At 44.7% G+C, this 27,751-nt stretch overlaps 1 protein-coding gene across 2 annotated transcripts; it reads left to right on the top strand.

Moving 5' to 3' along the window:
• The first annotated feature begins 9,981 nt into the window (after positions 1-9,981).
• Positions 9,982-27,417, top strand: tmem161a (transmembrane protein 161A). 2 transcript variants are annotated; one of them, XM_084163964.1, is made up of 13 exons: positions 9,982-10,069; positions 10,699-10,802; positions 11,039-11,125; positions 11,238-11,329; positions 19,482-19,638; positions 19,979-20,130; positions 20,257-20,320; positions 20,489-20,632; positions 20,743-20,856; positions 21,025-21,199; positions 21,312-21,408; positions 22,982-23,067; positions 23,177-23,261. In XM_084163964.1, exons 1-12 carry the CDS (start codon positions 10,067-10,069, stop codon positions 23,059-23,061), a joined length of 1,269 nt encoding a protein of 422 aa, XP_084020090.1. In that variant the 5' UTR covers positions 9,982-10,066; the 3' UTR covers positions 23,062-23,067; positions 23,177-23,261. The 2 variants fall into 2 exon arrangements, with proteins under 2 accessions (XP_084020090.1, XP_084020089.1); XM_084163963.1 differs by lacking the exons at positions 22,982-23,067; positions 23,177-23,261 and adding an exon at positions 25,292-27,417.
• Positions 27,418-27,751: the final 334 nt, after the last annotated feature.

The following is a 27,751-nucleotide window of genomic DNA, read 5'->3' as shown; positions in this document are numbered from 1 at the left end:
GAACTATACTCTACTCGACTGAACTATACTCTACTCTACTGAACTCTTCTCTACTCTACTGTGATGTACTGTGCTGTACTGTGATGTCCAAACTTGTGAAACATAGACATCTAGGATTGGTACAGACATGATGCGGTCCAGACCAACCAAATGTGGTCTTGTTTGTACAGATCAGGGATCCATGATCATGTTACCATCACTATGTTTACGGGTGTTAATCCACTTCACTTACTTTAGTTCAATAACAAACAAAAAAATCAAAATCAAAATCAAGGTGACATACTGTATCATAGTTGACACCCCATTCTTTCTGCAGACATCTTTGAATCTTAATTCGGAGTAGATATTTAAGAAATATTTAAGATATTGGAAAACATTGTCACATAAAAGACTGAGGGCGATTTTACTATCATTCTGTTACCAAACTTTAAATCTGCATTGTGTCACGATCGTCGTAGGAGTGAGTAGACCAAGGCGCAGCGTGTGAAACAAACATGACTTTAATTAGTTAAAGTATACCAAAACAAAACACGACTCGTGAAGTCCACGGTAAACAAATACCACCACGGAACAAAAACCCACAACACCCAAGGGAAAACATACAGATTAAATATGGCTCCCAATCAGAGACAACCAGCCGACAGCTGACACTCGTTGCCTCTGATTGGGAGTCACACAGGCAAACATAGAAACAGACAACCTAGAACACCCAAACAAAGAAACAGAACACATCGAATGAACACACCCTGGCTCAACATATAGAGTCCCAGAGCCAGGGTGTGACAGTACCCCCCCCTAAAGGCGCGGACTGCGACCGCGCCTCAACTAAAGCAAAACAGGGGAGGGCTGGGCGGGCATACCTCCTCGGCGGCGGTTCTGCCTCCGGCCTTGACCACCACCCTCCAATGAACCCCCCATAGCGCCCCTGGTCCAGTCTGGCTCCGCTGGCTGGAGCTGACCTGGACGTAGCAGGAGCGGCTAGCTTCAGCTCCGTTGGGGAGCAATAAAGCGGTACCTGATCTGGCACCGATGACCCAGGCACGGGTTGTGCCGGACTGACGACTCGCACCCCTGGCTTGGTGCGAGTGGCAGGAATGAGCCGGGCCGGGCTGGCGATGCGCACCGTAGACTTGGTGCGTGGAGCAGGGACAGGCCGGGCAGGGCTGGCGACGCACACCGTAGGCTTGGTGCGTGGAGCAGGAACAGGCCGGGCTGGGCTGGCGACGCACACCGTAGGTTTGGTGCGTGGAGCAGGGACAGGCCGGGCTGGGCTGTCGACGCACACCGTAGGCTTGGTGCGTGGAGCAGGAACAGGCCGGGCAGGGCTGGCGACGCACACCGTAGGCTTGGTGCGTGGAGCAGGAACAGGCCGGGCAGGGCTGGCGCCGCACACCGTAGGCTTGGTGCGTGGAGCAGGAACAGGCCGGGCTGGGCTGGCGACGCACACCGTAGGCTTGGTGCGTGGAGCAGGAACAGGCCGGGCAGGGCTGGCGCCGCACACCGTAGGCTTGGTGCGTGGAGCAGGAACAGGCCGGGCTGGGCTGGCGACGCACACCGTAGGTTTGGTGCGTGGAGCAGGGACAGGCCGGGCTGGGCTGTCGACGCACACCGTAGGCTTGGTGCGTGGAGCAGGGACAGGCCGGACTGGGCTGGCGACGCACACCGTAGGCTTGGTGCGTGGAGCAGGGACAGGCCGGGCTGGGCTGTCGACGCACACCGTAGGCTTGGTGCGTGGAGCAGGGACAGGCCGGACTGGGCTGGCGACGCAAACCGTAGGCTTGGTGCGTGGAGCAGGAACAGGCCGGACCGTACTGGGAACACACACCACTGGCCTTAAACGGGGATCAGGAACGGGCCGGACCGGACTGGCAATACACCTCAGTACCTCTCGCCGTGCCTCTACAACTTCCTTCCCTCCTCTCGCCAATGGCTCCCGTAACCCGGTGGCCTTCTCTCCTCGTCTCCCATTTCGCCCTGTGGCAGCCTCCTGCTGCCCAGTCGCCCATGCCGTGTGCCCCCCCCTAAAAATTTATTGGGGTTGCCTCTCGCCTGTCCGACGTTGACCCGTTTGGCGCCGCTGCTCCTCTCCTGCCTGGGTCTCCCCCTTTATCGCCCTCCGGTACCGGACGGCCTCCTCCTCAGTAATCTGCCCCCAACCGAGGAGGACATCCACAAGAGTCACCTCCTGCGTGTGTTCCTGGACACGCTGCTTGGTCCTGGTATGGTGGGTTTTTCTGTCACGATCGTCGTAGGAGTGAGTAGACCAAGGCGCAGCGTGTGAAACAAACATGACTTTAATTAGTTAAAGTATACCAAAACAAAACACGACTCGTGAAGTCCACGGTAAACAAATACCGACACGGAACAAAAACCCACAACACCCAAGGGAAAACATACAGATTAAATATGGCTCCCAATCAGAGACAACCAGCCGACAGCTGACACTCGTTGCCTCTGATTGGGAGTCACACAGGCAAACATAGAAACAGACAACCTAGAACACCCAAACAAAGAAACAGAACACATCGAATGAACACACCCTGGCTCAACATATAGAGTCCCAGAGCCAGGGTGTGACACATTGTTCTTCAAGTAAATGTGTTTTTGTAAAGTTTTCAGTTGAAATTGTTAGTAGTCCTTGTGCATAGAGGTTAATGGTTTGTTTAACTTTGCAATTAATAGTTTTTGTTTGGCATATTTTTAAAGTGAAAAATCGGAGTCTCAGCGTCATTCTGTTACCATGGAATTGCCCATAATATTTATCTTCAGACGTAAGACCCACCGTGTTCAAAGCATGCAACAGGGAGATTATCATTAGGGAGATCCTATAAGCGAGGCATTCAGGGTATTAAGGAGACATGGGGTGGAACTAAGACAGGGATAAAACTGCACAGACAAAGAACATGTGATAATTAGCCAAGTACAGACAGATAGAAAGACAAATAGAAAGACACATTGGCAGAAAGACAGACCGACAGAATTCAAGAATCAGACAGTGTTATTATGCAACATGATTTACCACCCATCATCCAAATGTAACATCTAATCAAACTACAGGTTCTAGGCCCATTGATAGGCAAACAGTCGGGAGGCAGATATAAAAAAAAATATTAAAATGTATTAAAATATATAATCGTTTTCGGTTTCCTTGTAAATAATCTGTAAACTGTACAAAACATGGGCAAGCTGGAGAATACAGGGTGTTATCTAGCTACACATTGTAATGGTGATATGTGAATGCTTCCATAAAGCCGTTACACCTTACTGTAAAGTGTAGCAAGGAATTTTTCAACAAACCTACAACTGGACACAGACATTTATCAAATACACTTTTTTCCCGAATGAAGAATGAGGAAAATATAGGCAAGAACAGGTTAGTTGAAAATTTCCTTGCAATACTTTACAGTAGCTAAGGAACAGATAGAACAATGAGACAGATATTTCACCAGATGTATAAATGTGAATGATCCGGGTGGCGTTTCCACTCACTACAAAATATGGTAATGAGAGGAAGCCCAGTGGCCGGCATTGGGAGAAGATGGAACGAGATGGATTTTGGCCGACATTCTGCTAATTTATTAATCAATGAAACATTTGATCTCAATACAGTTTCCTGCTCCCAAAACTAGAATATGTTACAAACAGAGTGGACTAAGTTTAGTAGACTTTACGCTTTACTAAAAATTGCATTGTTTAGAAGGACTGCAAAGGTGAATTGAGTTATTGCACAGTGCACTTCACAGACTAGGCGTGCCCCAACGGAAATATGCAAATATATGCTTGAACACGCCAATAGGATTGCGCTAGCTTGTGCTTGGCTCCACCTCCTTGCTGGTTCTGCCCACTATGGCGCAGGCTCATTTGTTCCCAATTGAAACGACAGGCTGTGGTCTATCTTGGTTTAGTTATAAAAATATTTGGCTAAGGTGTAACAGCATTCACATATCACCATTACAATGTGTAGCTAGGTGTTCTAAGTTCTACAACTTCTGGATAGTTTTATCACTTCCAGTACAACAGTGCTTTCACATAGACTTTACTTACAAAGTCCACAAAACTATGATTAAAAACAGTGACAAAACTTCTGAAGAAAGAGGGGCAATTCCATGCCAGCAGGAGTGGAAAATATTTTTGGTTTATACGATTATTTTGGCAATTTTCACAGAAACTTCCTTGGGAGGAAGGATGTTTGACATGCTTTTTACATTTGTATCACAAACATTTATTTTTTATCATGATGAAAGTGGCCATTTTAGGCCCTTTTTAGACCTATCCATACCTCCAGTAAGACCATATCAAATCTAATCTATTTTTATTTGTAAAATGCGCCGAATACAACAGGTGAAATGCTTACTTACAAGCCCTTAACCAACAATGCAGTTTTAAGAAAAATAAGTGTTAAGTAAAAAAAATAAAAAAAAATAAAAAACAATTAGTAAAATAACAGTAGCGAGGCTATATACAGGGGGTACCGGTACAGAGTCAATGTGCGGGGGAACAGGTTAGTCGAGGTAATTGAGGTAATATGTACATGTAGGTAGAGGTAAAGTAACTATGCATAGAAAATAAACAGAGAGTAGCAGCAGCTTAAAAGAGGGGGGGGGGGGGGGGGGGGACAATGCAAATAGTCCGGGTAGCCATTTCATTAGCTGTTCAGGAGTCTTATGGCTTGGGGGTAGAAGCTGTTAAGAAGCTTTTTGGACCTACACTTGGCGCTCCGGTACCACTTGCCGTGCGGTAGCGGAGAGAACAGTCTATGACTAGGGTGGCTGGAGTCTTTGGCAATTTTTAGGGCCTTCCTCTGACACCGCCTGGTATAGAGGTCCTGGATGGCAGGAAGTTTGGCCCCAGTGATGTACTGGGCCGTACGCACTACCCTCTGTAGTGCCTTGCGGTCGGAGGCCGAGCAATTGCCATACCAGGCAGTGATGCAACCAGTCAGGATGCTCTCGATGGTGCAGCTGTAGAACTTTTTGAGGATCTGAGGACCCATGCCAAATCTTTTCAGTCTCCTGAGGGGGAATAGGCTTTTTCGTGCCCTCTTCATGACTGTCTTGGTGTGTTTGGACCATGATAGGTTGTTGGTGATGTGGACACCAAGGAACTTGAAGCTCTCAACTTGCTCCACTACAGCCCCGTCGATGAGAATGGGGGCGTGCTCGGTCCTCTTTTTCCTGTAGTCCACAACCATCTCCTTTGTCTTGATCACGTTGAGGGAGAGGTTGTTATCCTGGCACCACACGGCCAGGTCTCTGACCTCCCTATAGGCTGTCTCATCGTTGTCGGTGATCAGGCCTACCACTGTTGTGTTGTACGCAAACTTAATGATGGTGTTGGAGTCGTACCTGGCCATGCAGTCATGGGTGAACAGGGAGTACAGGAGGGGACTGAGCACGCACCCCTGAGGGGCCCCCGTGTTGAGGATCAGCGTGGCAGATGTGTTGTTACCTAACTTTACCACCTGGGGACGGCCTGTCAGGAAGTCCAGGATCCAGTTGCAGAGGGAGGTGTTTAGTCCCAGGGTCCTTGGCTTAGTGATGAGCTTTGAGGGCACTACGGTGTTGAACGCTGAGCTGTAGTCAATGAATAGCATTCTCACGTAGGTGTTCCTTTTGTCCAGGTGGGAAAGGGCAGTGTGGAGAGCAATAGAGATTGCATCATCTGTGGATATGTTGGGGTGGTGTGCAAATTGGAGTGGGTCTAGGGTTTCTGGGATAATGGTGTTGATGTGAGCCATGACCAGCCTTTCAAAGCACTTCATGGCTACAGACGTGAGTGCTACGAGTCAGTAGTCATTTAGGCAGGTTATCTTAGTGTTCTTGGGCACAGGGACTATGGTGGCCTGTTTGAAACATGTTGGTATTACAGACTCAGTCAGGAAAAGGTTGAAAATGTCAGTGAAGACACTTGCCAGTTGGTCAGCGCATGCTCGGAGTACACGTCCTGGTAATCCGTCAGGCCCTGCGGCCTTGTGAATGTTGACCTGTTTAAAGGTCTTACTCACATCGGCTACGGAGAGCGTGATCACATAGTCGTCCGGAACAGCTGATGCTTTTATGCATGCTTCAGTGTTGCTTGCCTCGAAGCGAGCATATAATTAATTTAGCTTGTCTGGTAGGCTCGTGTCACTGGGCAGCTTGCGGCTGTGCTTCCCTTTGTAGTCTGTAATAGTTTGCAAGCCCAGCCACATCCGACGAGCGTCGGAGCCGGTGTATTACGATTCAATCTTTGTCCTGTATTGATGCTTTGCCTGTTGATGGTTCGTCGGAGGGCATAGCGGTATTTCTTATAAGTGTCCGGGTTAGAGTCCCGCTCCTTGAAGGAGGCAGCTCTACCCTTTAGGATGTTGCCTGTAATCCATGGCTTCTAGTTGGGGTATGTACGTACGGTCAATGTGGGGACAACGTCATCGATGCACTTATTGATGAAGCCAGTGACTGATGTGGTGTACTCCTCAATGCCATCGGAAGATATATTCCAGTCTGTGCTAGCAAAACAGTCCTGTAACTTAGCATCTGTGTCATCTGACCACTTCTTTATTGACCGAGTCACTGGTGCTTCCTGCTTTAGTTTTTGCTTATAAGCAGGAATCAGGAGGATAGAGTTATGGTCAGATTTGAAAAATGGAGGGCGAGGGGGAGCTTTGTACGCGTCTCTGTGTGTGGAGTAAAGGTGGTCTAGTGTTTTTTTCCCTCTGGTTGCACATTTAACATGCTGGTAGAAATTAAGCAAAACGGATTTAAGTTTCCCTGCATAAAAGTCCCCGGCCAATAGGAGCGCCGCCTCTGGATGAGCATCTTCCTGTTTGCTTATGGCCTTATACAGCTCATTGAGTGCGGTCTTAGTGACAGCATAGGTTTGTGGTGGTAAGTAGACAGCTACGAAAAATATAGATGAAAACTCTCTTGGTAAATAGTGTGGTCTACAGCTTATCATGGGATACTCTACATCAGGCGAGCAAAACCTTAATATTAGATTTTGTGCACCAGCTGTTGTTTACAAATATACACAGACCGCCACCCCTTGTCTTACCGGAGGCAGCTGTTCTATCTTTCCAATGCGGCGTATATCCCACCAGCTGTATGTTATCCATGTCCTCGTTCAGCCACGACTTGGTGAAACATAAGATATTACAGTTTTTAATGTCCCGTTGGTAGGATATCCTTGATCGTAGTTTGTCTATTTTGTTATCCAATGATTGTACATTGGCTAATACGACTGATGGTAGAGGCAGATTACCCACTCGCCGTCAGATCCTTACAAGGCACACCGACCTACGTCCACGATATCTCTGTCTCTTTCTCATGCAAATGACGGGGATTTGGGCCTTGTCAGGTGTCTGAAGAAAATCCTTAGCGTCCGACTCATTAAAGAAAAAATCTTCGTCCAGTACGAGGTGAGTAATCGCTGTCATGACATCCAGAAGCTCTTTTCGGTCATAAGAGATGGTTTCAGAAACATTATGTACAAAATAAGTTACAAATAACGCGAAAATACACACACACAATAGCACAATTGGTTAGGTGCCCGTAAAACGGCAGCCATCTCCTCCGGCGCCATTCTTTTCTCTGTGAACCGTACATGTTACAGACAACATATTGGTGTCATTATACTCCTTATAGTGTGCTCTCAAATATGGACTATGTCTGGATTCTGAAATACAAATGTTCACATTAATTTATTCAACATAAAAAATATTAATATGAATATCTCAAAACTACCCTTTTTGATATTTTTTTTTTGTACAGATTTTTTGGAACATTATACTCTTCAAACACATTACATTTCCAGAGTGGGCTCTCTGGTACTTTTAATGATATGACCCATTCTTTACATAGAAATTGACATTATAGGCAATTAATCACAGCCCTCCTTTAGGATTGCACATTCAGCAAATCACGAGCAGAGGGAGTTCCCATTTACCAGTCACTGTTGGCGGTGCTCTTAAAATGTATCATAACTTTAGAATTAGCAGAAAGCCAACTCTGGAAATGTGATGTACTTGTAGAGTATATTGTTCCAAGCAATATGTCTTAAAATGAACAAAATCAAAAAGGGTAGTTCTGAGATATTCATATTGTATTTTAATGTTGAATAAATTCATGTGAAAATGTGTATTTCAGAATATAGACAAAGTCCATATGTTGGAGCACACTATGACACCAAGATGTTGTGACAAATAAAATAAGATTTTTAGATTCTCCCACAATAATAAGCCCAGTGTGATTGGTTTGAACAGCTGTTCAAGTATGCTACATGTACTTAGCTTTATGATACAGTATCTCTAAAACAACGCTTTTTATCAGAGGTGTAGAGTACTTAAGTAAAAATACTTTAAAGTACTAGTTAAGTAGTCTTTTAGGGTTGCTTTGCTGGTGACACTGTCTGTGATGTATTTAGAATTCAAGGCACACTTAACCAGCATGGCTACCACAGCGATACACCATCCCATCTGGTTTGCGCTTAGTGGGACTGTCATTTGTTTTTCAACAGGACAATGACCCAAAACACACCTCCGAAACATGACCCGCCAAACCGCGCTTCTTAACACCCGCCCACTTAACCCGGAAACCAGCTTCACCAATGTGTCGGAGGAAACACTGTTCAACTGATGACCAACGTCAGTCTGCAGGCGCCAGGCCTGCCACAAGGAGTCGCTAGAGCGCAATAAGCCAAGTAAAGCCCCCCGCCAAACCCTCCCCTAATCTGGATGACGCTGGGCCAATTGTGCGCCGCCCTATGGGACTCCCGGTCACAGCCGGTTGTGACACAGCCTGATATTGAACCCGGGTATGTAGTGACGCCTCAAGCACTAGGATGCAGTGCCTTAGACCGCTGCACCACTCGGGAGGCCTACTATATTTTTGACTACTTTTACTTTTACTCCACTACATTTTCCCTGACACCCAAAAGTACTCGTTACATTTTGAATGCTTAGCAGGACAGGAAAATGGTCCAATTCAAGCACTTATCAAGAGAACATCCCAAGTCATCCGTACTGCCTCTGATCTGATGGACTCACTAAACACACATGCTTCGTTTGTAAATGATGTCTGAGTGTTAGAGTGTGCCCCTGGCTATATGTAAATAAAAAAATAAGAAAATGTTGCAGTCTGGTTTGCTTAGTATAAGAAATTTGAAATGATTTATACTTTTACTTTGATACTTAAGTATATTTTAGCAATTACATTTACTTTTGATACTTAAGTATATTTAAAACCAAATACTTTGGACTTTTACTCAAGTAGTACTTTACTGTGTGACTTTCACTTTTACTTGAGTCATTTTCTATTAAGCTATCTTTACTTTTACTCAAGTATGACAATTGGGTACGTTTTCCACCACTGCTTTTTATTGCTAAGCAGGTGAAACAATTTATTTTGTCCATGAGAAAATACATTATTAATGTTATTTGGTGCGTTCGACATTGCAGACGACTTTAAAGGAGAGTCGAGACTGACTGATCTACAAATCACCTTGCATCCTAAATAACTACTCAATATTTTTTGTAGATCAGTCAGTAACAATTTACCCATGATACATCACGGTTTTGATGCTCTTGAACACAGCCATTGTGACCGAGGAATATGTTTTACTGGACATCTTCCACCATGTTTTGAATATCCAATGAAATCGTCAACAGACATCTATTCGATCCAATGAAAACGCTTGTTTTACTGAGGTTCATGGAACACAAATCCGGGCGTGCGTTCAGTTCACTTGAACGTTTGCTACGTTGCAGAACGGTTTGTTCTGAACGCACGTTTTTCCAAAACGTTATTGTATGTTCTTGAACAGACTTTGAGATACGTTTGCCCCGTCGGTGGGTGCTCCGGGTGTGGCTTGAAGCAATGAGCGACGGTTGAACCCACAACCCAACCAACCCCTCCCCGTTTTCAACTGGTCGTTCAGTACGGCGCTGTTTCCGTTCAATTGAACGTTCTATTACGTTTTTATGTACTGAACGCAGCCCGAGTTTCACATGTCATCAGCTGTCAAGACACTGAAGCTACGTACACGCGTGTGTAGCTAACACTACGAAAATAAACTTCAGATAATTGAAGAGATGGTGAGTAGCTAAATGTTTTGCTGTAGCCACTTGCACCCAGCATGTAAAGTTTCGCTAGCTAAATGCTTGTAGCTAGCTTTTAGCCACTGCTACACGTCTCTGACTACAAAATAGTTAGCCTAGCTAGCTAGCTTAGCATTATGAGCTACCTGTAGTTAGCTAGCTATAGTTCTCCAGTTACAGTTGCTGCTTCGGGTTCCCTACAAGTTGATAGCTGTCTGCGTGTCAGTTTGAAGTTAGCTAGCAGCATAAATAGCTATTTCCATTCATTTTACTAGTAGCATGTACACGTTGCACAAGTTAGCCAGCTTGCTTGGGCTGCTATCATGGATGGTTACCTTCAACCTTCACAGCCACTTTTCCCCTTGTCGTTGCTATCTTGGGCAATTTCTTTCCTTGGCTTTAGAGGATTTGGTTTCTTCCTTGAAAAGTTGAATGACTTGACACTGTAGGAAGTGCGCCCCCCACCCTCTGACAGATGTAACGTTAGTAGAGACTCCTTTGAGATGCACAGCAGCTGATTAATCGGGAAACTCCATGTTGGCTGTCTATAAAAGTTGTGTTGACAAATTTTTGTACTTTAGTTTGATTAACCAATAGTGTGTATATGTGTGTTTCTCACTGACCAGGCGCTGATTGGAGTGCAGCTGGTGGTCAGCTTGCTGGCTGCTAGCATCATGCAGAGAATGGCTCCACACTGTTCCTTTGCCCGCTGGCTCCTGTGCAATGGCAGGTAAAGTCACGTACACAAATGTCATATACAGAAGTGGCTTTGGAGATGGGGTGTAGAGACGTCTTGATAATGTAGACATCATGGTAAGGGTCTGACATTCCTGGTATGGTCATGATAAACTCTTAGCCCTTATCATTGTAAATTGATTTGAAAGAACAACTGTGACCCTACTACTAGCTAATAACTTACTTGCGGTGTATATATATTTTTAAACAAATCTAACTTGATCCTTTCAGCCTGTTCCGGTTCAAACACCCCTCTGAGGGAGAGCTGTGTGCCCTAGCTGGAAAACAGATGCCCAGCAAGCCCAGCAAGAGAGACAGGTGGGAGGGGGCATGATGATACAGTACAACTGGTGTCTGCTGCCTGTGTATCACTGTTATGATAGTAGACGGCTGTTAAAGGGAAGATTTGCTGACTACTTCTGTTTTGTAGGAGACAGAATGGGGACAACAAGCCTCTCACAGTTCCCAAGGACATCGACCTTCACTTAGAAAAAGCTCCGGTCGGCGTCCTTGATGCCCTTGGTAAATAAACAAAAGCACTACTTGTAAAAAAAAAGGCCATGCCTGTGTTTAGGACTTTCCCCACAGTCCCTTTAGGGTGGATATCTCTCCATCTTAGCTGTCAATCACATCCCTTTGTTTTCGGCCAATCAGTGGGGTTGGACACGCATGTGGCCACTGCACCCGCCCGTTGTAGCTCCGAGTTTTATTGACGTCGCAAGAAGAGAACACAAGTTTTGGCTGGTGACCAAGTTTACTGTTTACTCAAGAAAGTAAGTTGTGGGGTCTACTACTACTTTTATGCCGTTTAGCGATGCTTAGCTGTTTATATTTACTTTCCTACATTTGTAACTGTATTGTAGTACTACTGTTATCCTGCAGCTAATTCCCTTGAATATTTCAGATGGCCTTACGCTGGTGCATATTGTGTATATCATTATTGCATTGCTTGCATAAGTATTTATGCACAATATGTTAGTTTAGAAATTATTATAGTGTAGCTTGCAGTGTATGCACATTCTACCACTGTGCATTCATGGTTCGCGCTAGTGCTAGAACCTGATAGAAGTTTCAGAGACGGTCCTCGATGCTTGCACATGCACAGTCTGATGTACAACTGTGGGTCCAGAGACAGACGAGATAAGATCTACTATAGTAATGCAGCAATACAACAGGATCTGTACATAATGGCATTACATACACACATAGCAGAGAGAGAGAGAACTAATTACTCGGGACAGGCACGATTTATAGCCCTCTCTCTCTGGCCTGATGTAGATCTTATCTGATCTCTCTGGTGCCATAGAGTCGTACATCAGACTGTGCATGCGCAAGCTTCGAGGACCTTCCGAAACTTCTAGAAACTCGCCATGGCATAGCACTAGCGCAAACCATGAATGCGCAGCGGTAGAATGTGCAAACATTACAAGCTATACAATAACCATTTCTAAACGAACATATTGTGCATAAATACTCATGCAAGCAATGCAATAATGATATACACGATTTGCACCACCAGTAGGCCATCCTAAATATACAAGGGAATTGGCTGCAGAATAACAATAGTACTACAATTACAAATGGAGGAAAGTAACTATAAGCAACTATAAATAGATAAGCATTGTTAAACAGCATAAAACCCCAGTAGTAGACCCCACAACTTACTTTCTTGGATGCGTGCACAATGTTCCAAGAGTAAAGAGTAAACTTGGTCACCAGCCAAAACCTGTGTCCTCTTCTTGTGAAGTTGCTAGAACTGGCAGGTGCAGTGTCCACATGCGTGTCCAAGCCCACTGATTGGCTGAAAACTGTTCTGAAGTGTCTCTCCTATATCTGAGAGATATATGACATTTATTTTGACACCCCATATTTTTGGCATTAAACAGTCTCCATATATACTTCCATTCATTTTTTTCAACTGGTACCGGGGGACCTTCAGACGAATCTTGTGAGGCCTGTGGGCGTCCTAGATCAAAACAACCGACGTGCATGTTCGTGAGAGTCTCACATTTGCACAGAGGGTAATATTAGTCTGTAGCCCAAACAGTTTGGACGTTACAGACAGAAGTTGGTAGATCGGCTGTACCAACTTTAGACGATCCGGAGACAGGGGCAGGCTAGGCCCCGGAGACTAAGTCAGGTGGTCTTCGAGGTGTGACGAATGGAGGGTCGTCCAGTGCAGGAGTTGGGCGGCCCCCCAGAACTGAAGACAGCAGCCATCCTGGGTCAGGGAACGGTGGTCCCCCAGGTCAGAGGGCTGAGGGTCTAGTAGGGCAGGAAACTTTGGACCTGACAGGGCAGGGGACTTGAAACCAAGACTGAGGACTGCAAGCCAGGAATAGCGGGAGGCTGCAAACCTAGCTGAGCAGGGAACTTGCAGCCTAGCGCTAGGACAGGCTGTGAACTGGCTAGAGGCAGGGACTGCACACCTAGAGGGCCTAGAACTAGGATAAGGGGTTTGGCATGTAGCACTGAGCTGACTGCTTGCCGACTGAGGGCAGAGGCTGCAGACCTAGTGGTGCAGAGAACTTATAGCCTGGCGGAGCAGTGGACTGAGTGGACTGGTACAGTGGACTGGTACACCATCACTAGGTCAGAATCCAGAGATTCGAAGGACCATGAAAAATCGTCTGAGCGGTCGGCTGTGAATACCCTCACCTGCTAGTACTTAATGCTGATTGTTAAGGTTCTGACTCGCTACAGGCTGTCCGGAAAGAACAAGGCAGATGTGTCCATATCCAGAGTTGTATTATCTCTTGATCACCACCACACAGTTGCACGCACACACACATATCATAGAAGTAATCTTTGTGAAACAATTAGGAATAGACTTGTGGTTCTACAATGCATTGTAAAACTGTTCATTTTTCCTATTTTGTTGCATTACAACCTGTAATTTAAATTGATTTTATTTGGATTTCATGTAATGGACATACACAAAATAGTCAAAATGGGTGAAGTGAAATGAAAAAAAGTACTTATTTCAAAAATAGTGGTGCGTGCATATGTATTCACCCCTTTTGCTATGAAGCCCCTAAATAAGATCTGGTGCAAACAATTACCTTCAGAAGTCACATAATTAGTTAAATAAAGTCCACCTGTGTGCAATCTAAGTGTCACATGATCTGTCACATGATTTCAGTATATACAGTGGGGTGAACAAGTATTTGATACACTGCTGATTTTGCAGGTTTTCCTACTTACAAAGCATGTAGAGGTCTGTAATCTTTTATCATAGGTACACTTCAACTGTGAGAGACGGAATCAAAAAAAAAATCCAGAAAATCACATTGTATGATTTTTAAGTAATTAATTTGCATTTTATTGCATGACATGCAGTGGGGAAAAAAAGTAATTAGTCAGCCACCAATTGTGCAGATGAGAGGCCTGTAATTTTCATCATAGGTACACGTCAACTATGACAGACAAATTGAGGAAAAAAATTCCAGAGAATCACATTGTAGGATTTTTTATGAATTTATTTGCAAATTATGGTGGAAAATAAGTATTTGGTCACCTACAAACAAGCAAGATTTCTGGCTCTCACAGACCTGTAACTTCTTCTTTAAGAGGCTCCTCTGTCCTCCACTCCACCTGTATTAATGGCACCTGTTTGAACTTGTTATCAGTATAAAAGACACCTGTCCACAACCTCAAACAGTCACACTCCAAACTCCACTATGGCCAAGACCAAAGAGCTGTCAAAGGACACCAGAAACAAAATTGTAGACCTGCACCAGGCTGGGAAGACTGAATCTGCAATAGGTAAGCAGCTTGGTTTGAAAAAATCAACTGTGGGAGCAATTATTAGGAAATGGAAGACATACGAGACCACTGATAATCTCCCTCGATCTGGGGCTCCACGCAAGATCTCACCCCGTGGGGTCAAAATGATCACAAGAACGGTGAGCAAAAATCCCAGAACCACATGGGGGGACCTAGTGAATGACCTGCAGAGAGCTGGGACCAAAGTAACAAAGCCTACCATCAGTAACACACTACGCCGCCAGGGACTCAAATCCTGCAGTGCAAGACGTGTCCCCCTGCTTAAGCCAGTACATGTCCAGGCCCGTCTGAAGTTTGCTAGAGTGCATTTGGATGATCCAGAAGAGGATTGGGAGAATGTCATATGGTCAGATGAAACCAAAATATAACTTTTTGGTAAAAACTCAACTCGTTGTGTTTGGAGGACAAAGAATGCTGAGTTGCATCCAAAGAACACCATACCTACTGTGAAGCTTGGGGGTGGAAACATCATGCTTTGGGGCTGTTTTTCTGCAAAGGGACCAGGACGACTGATCCGTGTAAAGGAAAGAATGAATGGGGCCATGTATCGTGAGATTTTGAGTGAAAACCTCCTTCCATCAGCAAGGGCATTGAAGATGAAACGTGGCTGGGTCTTTCAGCATGACAATGATCCCAAACACACCGCCCAGGCAACGAAGGAGTGGCTTCGTAAGAAGCATTTCAAGGTCCTGGAGTGGCCTAGCCAGTCTCCAGATCTCAACCCCATAGACAATCTTTGGAGGGAGTTGAAAGTCTGTGTTGCCCAGCGACAGCTCCAAAACATCACTGCTCTTGAGGAGATCTGCATGGAGGAATGGGCCAAAATACCAGCAACAGTGTGTGAAAACCTTGTGAAGACTTACAGAAAACGTTTGACCTGTGTCATTGCCAACAAAGGGTATATAACAAAGTATTGAGAAACTTTTGTTATTGACCAAATACTTATTTTCCACCATAATTTGCAAATAAAATCAGAAAAAATCCTACAATGTGATTTTCTGGATTTTTTCCCCTCATTTTGTCTGTCATAGTTGACGTGTACCTATGATGAAAATTACAGGCCTCTCTCATCTTTTTAAGTGGGAGAACTTGCACAATTGGTGGCTGACTAAATACTTTTTTTCCCCCACTGTAAGTATTTGATACATCAGAAAAGTAGAACTTAATATTTGGTACAGAAACCTTTGTTTTCAATTACAGAGATCATATGTTTCCTGTAGGTCTTGACTACATTTACATTACATTTTAGTCATTTAGCAGACTCTCTTATCCAGAGCGACTTACAGTTAGTGAGTGCATACATATATATATATATATATATATATTTTTTAAAATTATTATTATATATATATTTTTTCATACTGGCCCCCCATGGGAAACGAACCCACAACCCTGGCGTTGCAAACGCCATGCTCTACCAACTGAGCTACATCCCTGCCAGCCATTCCCTCCCATACCCTGGACGACGCTGGGCCAATTGTGCGCCGCCCCATGGGTCTCCCGGTCGCGGCCGGCTACGACAGAGCCTGGATTCGAACCAGGATCTCTAGTGGCACAGCTAGCACTACGATGCAGTGCCTTAGACCACTGCGCCACTCGGGAGGTTTGCACACACTGCAGCAGGGATTTTGGCCCACTCCTCCATACAGACCTTCTCCAGATCCTTCAGGTTTCGGGGCTGTCGCTGGGCAATACGGACTTTCAGCTCCCTCCAAATATTTTCTATTGGGTTCAGGTCTGGAGACTGGCTAGGCCACTCCAGGACCTTGAGATGCTTCTTACGGAGCCACTCCTTAGTTGCCCTGGCTGTGTGTTTCGGGTCGTTGTCATGCTGGTAGACCCAGCCACGACCCATCTTCAATGCTCTTACTGAGGGAAGGAGGTTGTTGGCCAAGATCTCGCGATACATGGCCCCATCCATCCCCCCTCAATACGGTGCAGTCGTCCTGTCCCCTTTGCAGAAAAGCATCCCCAAAGAATGATGTTTCCACCTCCATGCTTCACGGTTGGGATGGTGTTCTTGGGGTTGTACTCATCCTTCTTCTTCCTCCAAACACGGCGAGTGGAATTTAGACCAAAAAGCTCTATTTTTGTCTCATCAGACCACATGACCTTCTCCCATTCCTCCTCTAGATCATCCAGATGGTCATTGGCAAACTTCAGACGGGCCTGGACATGTGCTGGCTTGAGCAGGGGGACCTTGCGTGCGCTGCAGGATTTTAATCCATGACGGCGTAGTGTGTTACTAATGGTTTTCTTAGAGACTGTGGTCCCAGCTCTCTTCAGGTCATTGACCAGGTCCTGCCGTGTAGTTCTGGGCTGATCCCTCACCTTCCTCATGATCATTGATGCCCCACGAGGTGAGATCTTGCATGGAGCCCCAGACCGAGGGTGATTGACCGTCATCTTGAACTTCTTCCATTTTCTAATAATTGCGCCAACAGTTGTTGCCTTCTCACCAAGCTGCTTGCCTATTGTCCTGTAGCCCATCCCAGCCTTGTGCAGGTCTACAATTTTATCCCTGATGTCCTTACACAGCTCTCTGGTCTTGGCCATTGTGGAGAAGTTGGAGTCTGTTTGATTGAGTGTGTGTGGACAGGTGTCTTTTATACAGGTAACGAGTTCAAACAGGTGCAGTTAATACAGGTAATGAGTGGAGAACAGGAGGGCTTCTTAAAGAAAAACTAACAGGTCTGTGAGAGCCGGAATTCTTACTGGTTGGTAGGTGATCAAATACTTATGTCATGCAATAAAATGCAAATTAATTACTTAAAAATCATACAATGTGATTTTCTGGATTTTTGTTTTAGATTCCGTCTCTCACAGTTGAAGTGTACCTATGATAAAAATTACAGACCTCTACATGCTTTGTAAGTAGGAAAACCTGCAAAATCGGCAGTGTATCAAATACTTGTTCTCGAAACTGTATACACCTGTTCTGAAAGGCCCCAGAGTCTGCAACACCACTAAGCAAGGGGCACCACCAAGCAAGCGGCACCATGAAGACCAAGGAGCTCTCCAAACAGGTTGTGGAGAAGTAGAGATCAGGGTTGGGTTATTTAAACAAATCAGAAACTTTTAACATCCCACGGAGCACCATTAAATCCATTATTAAAAATTTGAAAGAATATGGCACCACAACAAACCTGCAAAGAGAGGGTCGCCCACCAAAACTCACTGACCAGGCAAGGAGGGCATTAATCAGAGAGGCAACAAAGAAACCAAAGATAACCCTGAAGGAGCTGCAAAGCTCCACAGCGGAGATTGGAGTATCTGTCCATAGGACCACTTTAAGCCGTACACTCCATAGAGCTGGGCTTTACGGAAGAGTGGCCAGAAAAAGCCATTACTTAAAAAAAATATATATAAGCGAACACGTTTGGTGTTCGCCAAAAGGCATGTGGGAGACTCCCCAAATATATGGAAGAAGGTACTCTGGTCAGATGAGACTAAAATTGAGCTTTTTTGCCATCAAGGAAAACGCTATGTCTGGCGCAAACCCATCTCCCTGAGAACACCATCCCCACAGTGAAGCATGGTGGTGGCAGCATCATGCTGTGGGGATGTTTTTCATCGGCAGGGACTGGAAAACTGGTCAGAATTGAAGGAATGATGGATGGCGCTAAATACAGGGAAATTCTTGAGGGCATGTTGTGTAAATCAAATGATACAAACCCCCCAAAAATCTATTTTAATTCCAGGTTGTAAGGCAACAAAATAATTTAGGAATAATGCCAAGTGGGGTGAATACCTTCGCAAGCTTTCCCTCTTCTGAAAACCAGGTGGCGACTCGCATCTCTGCATGTCTGGCAGACATATCAGTGTGGATGTCGGATCACCACCTCAAGCTGAACCTCGGCAAGACGGAGCTGCTCTTCCTCCCGGGGAAGGACTGCCCGCTCCATGATCTCGCCATCACGGTTGACATCTCCATTGTGTCCTCCTCCCAGAGTGCAAAGAACCTTGGTGTGACCCTGGACAATACCCTGTCGTTCTCCGCTAACATCAAAGTGGTGACCCGATCCTGCAGGTTCATGCTCTACAACATTCACAGAGTACAACCCTACCTTACACAGAAAGCGGCACAGGTCCTAATCCAGGCACTTGTCATCTCCCGTCTGGATTACTGCAACTCGCTGTTGGCTGGGCTCCCTGCCTGTGCCATTAAACCCCTTCAACTTAGCCAGAACGCTGCAGCCCGTCTGGTGTTCAACCTTCCCAAGTTCTCTCATGTCACCCCGCTCCTCCGCACACTCCACTGGCTTCCAGTTGAGGCTCGCATCTACTACAAGACCATGGTGCTTGCCTACGGAGCTGTGAGGGGAACGGCACCTCCTTACCTTCAGGCTCTGATCAGACCCTACACCCAAACGAGGGCACTACGTTCATCCACCTCTGGCCTGCTAGCCCCCCTACCTCTATGGAAGCACAGTTCCCGCTCAGCCCAGTCAAAGCTATTCGCTGCTCTGGCACCCCAATGGTGGAACAAGCTCCCCCACGACACCAGGACAGTGGAGTCACTGACCACCTTCCGGAGACACTTGAAACCCTACCTCCTTAAGGAATACCTGGAATAGTATAAAGTAATCCTTCTTCCCCCACCCCCCCATAAAAAAATTATTTAAAAAAAGTGGTTGTCCCACTTGCTATCATAAGTTGAATGCACCAATTTGTAAATCGCTCTGGATAAGAGCATCTGCTAAATGATGTAAATGTAAATTCAAGCCACAGTATAGGGGAAAGGAAACCACTCAGACGAGCTCCAGCTAGCTGTTTTTTCACAGCTACTGCAGACTGAAATGCCCTCCAAGCCTTTGCTGGCTTTGTATTTTAGGCCTTATCGTTTCCTTACAATGTTTCTGATTTGCCTCTTCTTTCCTATTCTCAGTACTGCGATTCTTCCTGGAGTACCAGTGGTTGATTGACTTTGCAGTGTATGCCATGGGCATCTACCTTTTCACTGAGGGCTACTTCTGTGTAGTGGACCCCGCCAAGGAGGTCCACGTTGGGGCCATCTGGTGTGTGCTGACCGTTCTCTGTTGCCTGTATCCTTCAGTTCACCCTCACTCTGGAAGCCCACAATTGTATTACAATTTTGAAAATTAATATTATAACCTATTCCTAAGAAAATAGCTCTAAGTATTATGTTACAATGTCAACTTAGACTGAAGTTGTACTCATTGTACTTGCCAATGTTATTACCATGTAAAAACAGTTTTAGTGTCACTTTCTACAAAGTGGGCCCCTGGTAAATGAATAACCCAAACATGCACTGTGCCAGAAATATTCAGATGCCTCAATATTGTGCTCCTCCTTAATTGGAGCTGTTTTGTTGTCGTGGGACTGTTCGGTTGTCCTTGTGTTTCCCTTAACTCTCTCTCACAGGAAAACCCTCCACTCCCTGATGGGCCACTATTTCAGGTCTGACGAGGGTGGCGAGCGCTCGGTGTGCCTGGCCTTTGGCTTCATGTCTCTGCTGGTGGCCATGCTGGTGCTGGTGGTCAGAGAGGACTACCTGGAGTTTGGCCTGGAGCCTGGTATGTCCACTACACTAACCCCTTCTACGACACGCCCCATTGGGCTATGTATAACACATTTATCAATGTTTTATTTAGTTCATTTTATCATTTCAGTTTGGGCTTTTTCATGCTTTTGTATTGCAGGTTTTAACAGTCTTTTTGACAACCTTGAGGTTTTTGCAAAACAGCAAGGCTTTGCTGAGTGGTCGTAAGTATCTTTTAGTTGGACAGTTTAAATTGATTTTCAAAAATGTCAATCACAACTTGGGTCCATAGAATAGTAGCCAGTCATTCATGGACTGACAATATGCTTTTAGTGATCTGTGTTGGCAAATGTGCCCCTTAATGTTTCCTATTATATTTGGACTCTCATCAGAGTCCCGGTGACCAAACTGACTGTGAAGTTTGGTCTGGCTGCCATCTGTGCTTTTATTGGTGCTTTGCTGGCCTTCCCTGGCCTCCGTCTAGCCCAGACCCACCTGGACGCAGTCCAGATGAACTCAGACCGCCCATTCATCCAGTAAGAACACACAAACACTGATTTTAACTGTGAAACAAAATAACCAACTGGCTCCACTGACTAGTAATGTCTTACTGTTTGGGTGTTGTGCCGTTTTCTGCTTCCCTTAGATTGCTGTTGCACATGAGCTTCCTGGCCCCAGTGGTCGTGATCGTGTTGTGGATCAAACCCATCGCTAGGGACTTCCTGGGGAATGCTCCCATGGGGAAGACCTCAGTCACCCTGTAAGTGTGTGTCTGTGTTTGTGTGTGTATACTTGCTGTATTCCACGCCTGTGTGTCCTCTGATTTCCTATACTCCAATGCAATATTACAAATGTGACCATTTGGCACCCTTGTGCTGATTCCTTCTCCAAGTGTTGACAGATCACCTCTGTGTGTGTGTTATCTCAGTATGTCAAGCGCGGTGTTTGACAGTGTTCGTCTGTGGACAGTGGTGGTGCTGTGCTGCCTGAGGCTGGCCCTCACCCGCTACCACTTGCAAGCCTACCTCAACCTGTCTCAGAAGTGGGTGGACCAGATGAAGAAGGAGGCAGGGCGCATCGCTGCCATCGACATCCAGAGGAAGGTCCGACACCACATCTAAATCGCAATGTTTTCATGTTAAAGGAATTCGTTGTTGTTTGGAGAACCAGATTAAACCCAAACCCATGAGTCTTTTGATGTGGTTGTCCTTCCAGGTAACCCGTGTGTTCTGCTACCTGACCATAGTCACCCTGCAGTACGTAGTCCCTGTTCTGCTCCTCCTCTTCTCCACCCTGGCTCTGAAGGCCCTGGGTAAGACGTGCTGTACCTAACATGGCAACAACTAGCTTTGAGGGAATGCTTTTTTATTCATAGCCTTTTCTAATATTTCTACTACTATACATTGTACTTTAGTTTCATTAGTTTATACACACTGCATATTTATTTATTTATACTGGATTCTTCACATATCTCACTCTAATATATCTACTGCTGTACATATCATTCTTAGCTGTTCTTGTGTAAATTCCCCCGATGTACATATGTATACAATGCATTTGGAAAGTATTCAGACCCCTTTACTTTTTCCACATTTTGTTACGTTACAGCCTTATTCTAAAATGGATGAAAAGTTTTTTTCCCCGCATCAATCTACACACAATACCCCATAATGACAAAGTAAAAACAAGTTGGGAAAATGGAAATATAACATTTTAAGTAAGTATTCATACCCTTTACTCAGTACTTTGTTGAAGCACCTTTGGCAGCGATTACAGCCTCAAGTCTTCTTGGGTATGACACTACAAGCTTGGCACACCTGTATTTGGGGAGTTTTTTCCATTCTTTTCTGCAGATCCTCTCAAGCTCTGTCAGGTTGGATGGGGAGCGTCGCTGCACAGCTATTTTCAGGTCTCTCCAGAGATGTTCGATCAGGTTCAAGTCCGGGCACTGGCTGGGTCACTCAAGGACATTCAGAGACATTCAGCCACTCCTGCGTTGTCTTGGCTGTGTACTTAGGGTCGTTGTCCTTTTGGAAGGTGAACCTTTGCCCCAGTCTGAGGTCCTGAGCGCTCTGGAGCAGGTTTTCATCAAGGATCTCTTTGTACTTTGCTCCGTTCATCTTTCCCTCAATCCTGACTAATCTCCCTGTCCCTGCCACTGAAAACCATCCTCACAGCATGATGCTGCCACCACCAAGCTTCACCGTATGGATGGTGCCAGGTTTCCTACAGACGTGACGCTTGGCATTCAGGCCAAAGAGTTCAATCTTGGTTTCATCAGACCAGAGAATCTTGTTTCTCATGGTCTGAAGGTCCTTTAGGTGCCTTTTGGCAAACTCCTAGCAGGCTGTCATGTGCCTTTTACTGGCCACTCTACCATAAAGGCCTGATTGGAGTGCTGTAGAGAGGGTTGTCCTTCTGGAAGGTTCTCCCATCCCCACAGAGGAACTCTTGAGCTCTGTCAGAGTGACCATCGGGTTCTTGGTCACCTCCCTGACCAAGGCCCTTCTCCCCCGATTGCTCAGTTTGGCCGGGCGGCCAGCTCTAGGAAGAGTCTTGGTGGTTCCAAACGTCTTCCATTAAAGAATGATGGCGACCACTGTGTTCTTGGGGACCTTAAATGCTGCAGACATTTTTTGGTACGCTTCCCCAGATCTGTGCCTCACCACAATCCTGTCTCGGAGCTCTACGGACAATTCCTTCAACCTCATGGCTTGGTTTTTGCTCTGACATGCACTGTCAACTGTGGGACCTTATATAGACAGATGTGTGCCTTTCCAAATCATGTCCAATCAATTGAATTTGGAAAACAGAAAGGAAAACGCCACATACTGCTGCTCATGCTCCCTGGTGATATTTATTTATAACAACGTTTCGACCCTTAGGTCTTCATCAGGCATCCGTATCCCAGGTGGGGTGGAAGGTCCTATATATAGGGGCAGTGCTCAGTGACATCAATTCCTGAAACGAGGTAAAAAATGTATAACATAGGTTCTCAATATTAACATTCAATGTATCAAAATATATGATCATACACAAGGAATGTGATCAATATTTACAATCAATTGAATTTACCACAGGTGGACTCCAATCAAGTTGGAGAAACATCTGAAGGATGATCAATGGAAACAGGGCTCAATTTCGAGTCTCATAGCAAAGGGTCTGAATACTTATGTAAATAAGGTATTTAGGTTTTTTATTTTTAATACATTTGCAAAAATGTCTAAACCTGTTTTCACTTTGTCATTATGGGGTATTTTGTGTAGATTGATGAGGAAATAAATAAATTAATCAATTGTAGAATAAGGCTGTAACATAACAAAATGTGGAAAAAGTCAAGGGGTCTGAATACTTTCTGAATGCACTGTAGCTTCAGTGCTATTTGGATTGTTAATTGGATTCGTCCCACTGTTCTTGATTTCTTGCTTTGTTTGGTTGTATTTTTCTTTACATTTTAGCTGTTTGACATTTGACTGCGTTGTCAGGAGCTAGTAACATAAGAATTTCGCTGCGCTGCTATAACACCTGCTAAACTGTGTATGCAAACAACAAACTCTCATTAGATTTTTAGTGAGGCCTTAGGTTGCACTCAGTGGCCCTCCGTAAATCCTGAGAATCTGCATTCTATAATTAAACAATATGGAGTTATGATAATATACAAACAGTTTCATCACAATGCTTGATCCATGGAAATGTAATGTACAGTTGAAGTCGGAAGTTTACATACACTTAGGTTGGAGCCATTAACTCGTTTTTCAACCACTCCACAAATGTCTTGTTAACAAACTATAGTTTTGGCAAGTCGGTTAGGACATCTACTTTGTGAATGACACAAGTAATTTTTCCAACAATTGTTTACAGACAGATTATTTCACTTATAATTCACTGTATCACAATTCCAGTGGGTCAGAAGTTTACATATACACTAAGTTGACTGTGCATTTAAACAGCTTGGAAAATTCCAGAAAATGATGTCATGGCTTTAGAAGCTTCTGATAGGCTAATTGACATAATTTGAGTCAATTGGAGGTGTACCTGTGGATGTATTTCAAGGCCTACCTTCAAACTCAGTGCCTCTTTGCTTGACATCATGGGAAAATCAAAAGAAATCAGCTAAGACCTCAAAAAAATAATTGTAGACCTCCACAAGTCTGGTTCATCCTTGGGAGCAATTTCCAAACGCCTAAAGGTACCACGTTCATCTGTACAAACAATAGTATGCAAGTATAAACACCATGGGACCACGCAGCCGTCATACCGCTCAGGAAGGAGACGCGTTCTGTCTCCTAGAGATGAACGTACTTTGGTGCGAAAAGTGAAAATCAATCCCAGAACAACAGCAAAGGACCTTGTGAAGATGCTGGAGGAAACGGGTGCAAAAGTATTTATATCCACAGTAAAACGAGTCCGAAGAACACCATCCCAACTGTGAAGCATGGGGGTGGCAGCATCATGCTGTGGGGGTGCTTTGCTGCAGGAGGGACTGGTGCACTTCACAAAATAGATGGCATCATGAGGAAGGAAAATTATGTGGATATATTGAAGCAACATCTCAAGACATCAGTCAGAAAGTTAAAGCTTGGTCGCAAATGGGTCTTCCAAATGGACAATGACCCCAAGCATACTTCCAAAGTTGTGGCAAAATGGCTTAAGGACAACAAAGTCAAGGAATTGGAGTGGCCATCACAAAGCCCTGACCTCAATCCTATAGAAAATGTGTGGGCAGAACTGAAAAAGCGTGTGCGAGCAAGGAGGCCTACAAACCTGACTCAGTTACACCAGCTCTGTCAGGAGGAATGGGCCAAAATTCACCCAACTTATTGTGGGAGGCTTGTGGAAGGCTACCCAAAACGTTTGACCCAGGTTAAACAATTTAAAGGCAATGCTACCAAATACTAATTGAGTGTACGTAAACTTCTGACCCACTGGGAATGTGATGAAATAAATAAAAGCTGAAATAAATCATTCTCTACTATTATTCTGACATTTCACATTCTTAAAATAAAGTGGTGATCCTAACTGACCTAAGACAGGGAATTTTTACTAGGATTAAATGTCAGGAATTGTGAAAAACTGAGCTTAAATGTATTTGGCTAAGGTGTATGTAAACTTCCGACTTCAACTTTATGTCAATTGTGCTTTTCAAATGTCTCATTGTAACACCCATTGTTCCTACTGTCTTTTCTGTATCTCAGGTGACTTCTCGTGGAGTGGTGCAGAGCAGGCTCCGGGGGTGACCCCTGCCCTGGTAATGCCCACGGCCTCTCCCGTCCTGCCAGGGCTGGAGGAGGACGAGGAGGGGATGGAGGACATCGAGGAGGACATCCAGGCCACGGTGGCCCGTCTGACCGAGGGCTTCTCGGCCCTGCGCTCCGTCCTCACCCCCCTCTTCTTCAGAGGCCTGTTTGCCTTCCTCACCTGGTGGGTGGCCGCCTGCCAAGTCATCAGCAGCCTGTTTGGCATTTACTTCCACCAGTACCTCATGCAGAACTGAAGAGGACTACACTACCCACAATCCCTACCTAACACCAGCCCAGTGTGACTCTATGCAGTGTGTTCCAGGCAAGTTAAACTCAACACAACATATGGACAGGATGGGTGCTCCTGTGTCTGTTACTCTAACAAAGGTGTCACAGATATCAAAAGGAATGTGATGGTTTCTGACATGCGGACACCTTAATACTACTACCTTGTTGTCCTGTGGGCCCAGTCAGACCCTGTTTAATGGGGACTGGATTTTGTTCAACTGCCATGTGTCACATTTCTCTGTTTTAACAAGTGCATTTGAAGCCAGTGTTACCCTTTTAAAAAAATGTTTCATCACATATCATTAAATGCTGCAAATGAGCTGTTTCTAGTGGGAAAAAGGTACCACTACTTCCAGCCTAGTTTGCTATTAGAGGCTGATTTCAGAAGTGCTTGATGCTTTGTTTATTTTCGTCCTTTAGTTCTGCTATACCGTACTGATTGTAATGAAGCCGTGGAGTTCTATTTAGCAGTCATCACCACTCGACCCTCGCCTGTCCATTCTCCTTAATCATTAATTACCCACCTTTAAAACAAAGCACTGAGGATAGGTTACTGTGTTTATTGGAGGGATTCATTGAACAATTCTAAGTGCCTGGTAACTCAGGGATTTTGAATCAATGATAAGATATATTTTTTTCCCAGCAAAATAGTAGACTGGTGATAAAAACAACTGTATCTGTAGCATTGAATAACAGTCCAGTCCAGCCTGGATTTGGCAAATCTTACCTGTATTAGCAACCATCTTTCAGTCCCAACATAGTGTGTTAGTTGAATTTGTTTGAACAAAGTATTTTCTGTATTTTTTTTGCTGCCAAACAATCATTTACATTTTTGATTTTAGTAATTTAGCAGACACTCTTATCCAGAGCGACTTACAGTTAGTGAGTGCATACATTTTTTCATACTGGCCCCCCGTGGGAAACGAACCCACAACCCTGGCATTGCAAGCGCCATGCTCTACCAACAGAGCTACACGGGGCACTATGCACAGCTTTCACGGGCCTTGTTCCGTGTCGATCTGCGCACCTGGCTCTGTGTCTTCATTTCACAGACTGTGTGCTTAAAGCGGCAATCAGCAGTTGAAACAATAACGAAGCGAATTCCCCGCCCCTGTTTTGGTAAAAGCTGAGGGATGGGGAGGGAGAAATTGATAGACAGAGCTATGGAAGCAAGGACATCCATATCAAAATGATAGTTTTAACCTTGTTTTGAGGTTACATAGTGTTTCTGTACACTTTGTTTACAAACATTGGAGTAAAACAAGCTTATATTTTGGTTCTGATGGGGTACGACAGTTGAACTAAGCTCATGAGGCAATAAGTTCTATTCTTCAAGAATCAATGGGTACATATTGTTAATTTATAAGTAAAACAATTTATGTAGCAACTGCAGATTGCCCCTTTTTAAGATGTAGGCTTAGAACAAATCTTGACAAACTTAAAGCTAGGTCTGAAATGTGTTGCTGATTGTAGTGTCAACGGTTAGTATTAGAATTTACTTATTTATACCCTATTGCCACTGATTATGTTGGAAAGGTACAGGTGTCGTGCTGCTGTACTTTTGGGTCGTTTTGTTTGTGGCAGGTGGGATTTCTGTGTTTTTTTGTTTTAAATCAGAGTGATGATTGAATGTTCGCTAATAATTTCACAGTGTGTGGTTTGTATGAAAAATGTTTTTATAACAATTAAAAGACATATGAATGCATGGTTTGAACTTTTAGTTGTATACAAAACGTGTTTTATTCAGTTGTGTGTGTGTGGCTACTGGCTTATTAAAACGAGATCTTTTGTCATTTGTTTTGGTATCAGTGATTAATCACACCTAAGTCATGCCAATACCACATTTTGATTATTCCAGCAAAATGTTTGTTTTAATTTCAATTTCAGCTTTTAATTTCTCCAACAGACTTCTGTCTTATATATCATATAGCGTGGGAGATAAGGACGATAAAAGAAAGGACTTTTTCTAAGTTAATTCACCATTTGACAAAATACATAACGCATGCTTATAGAGAAGGACATTCAACAAGCACAGCACTTACACAAATGACTGATGATTGGCTGAGAGAAATTGATAAAGAAGATTGTGGGGGCTGTTTTGTTAGACTTCAGTGCGGCTTTTGGCAT

Source organism: Coregonus lavaretus, assembly GCF_964263955.1.
Source record: "Coregonus lavaretus genome assembly, chromosome: 6".
Taxonomy (NCBI): Eukaryota; Metazoa; Chordata; class Actinopteri; order Salmoniformes; family Salmonidae; genus Coregonus; species Coregonus lavaretus.
The sequence above is the reverse complement of the archived record's forward strand: the minus strand, read 5'-3'. Positions and strand labels throughout refer to the sequence as shown.

Coding starts and splice junctions, on each gene's coding strand:
- tmem161a (XM_084163963.1), top strand. Junction 11,330..19,481: donor CGGCGTCCTTGATGCCCTTG/GTAAATAAACAA, acceptor TCCTATTCTCAG/TACTGCGATTCTTCCTGGAG. Junction 21,409..25,291: donor CCTGGCTCTGAAGGCCCTGG/GTAAGACGTGCT, acceptor TCTGTATCTCAG/GTGACTTCTCGTGGAGTGGT.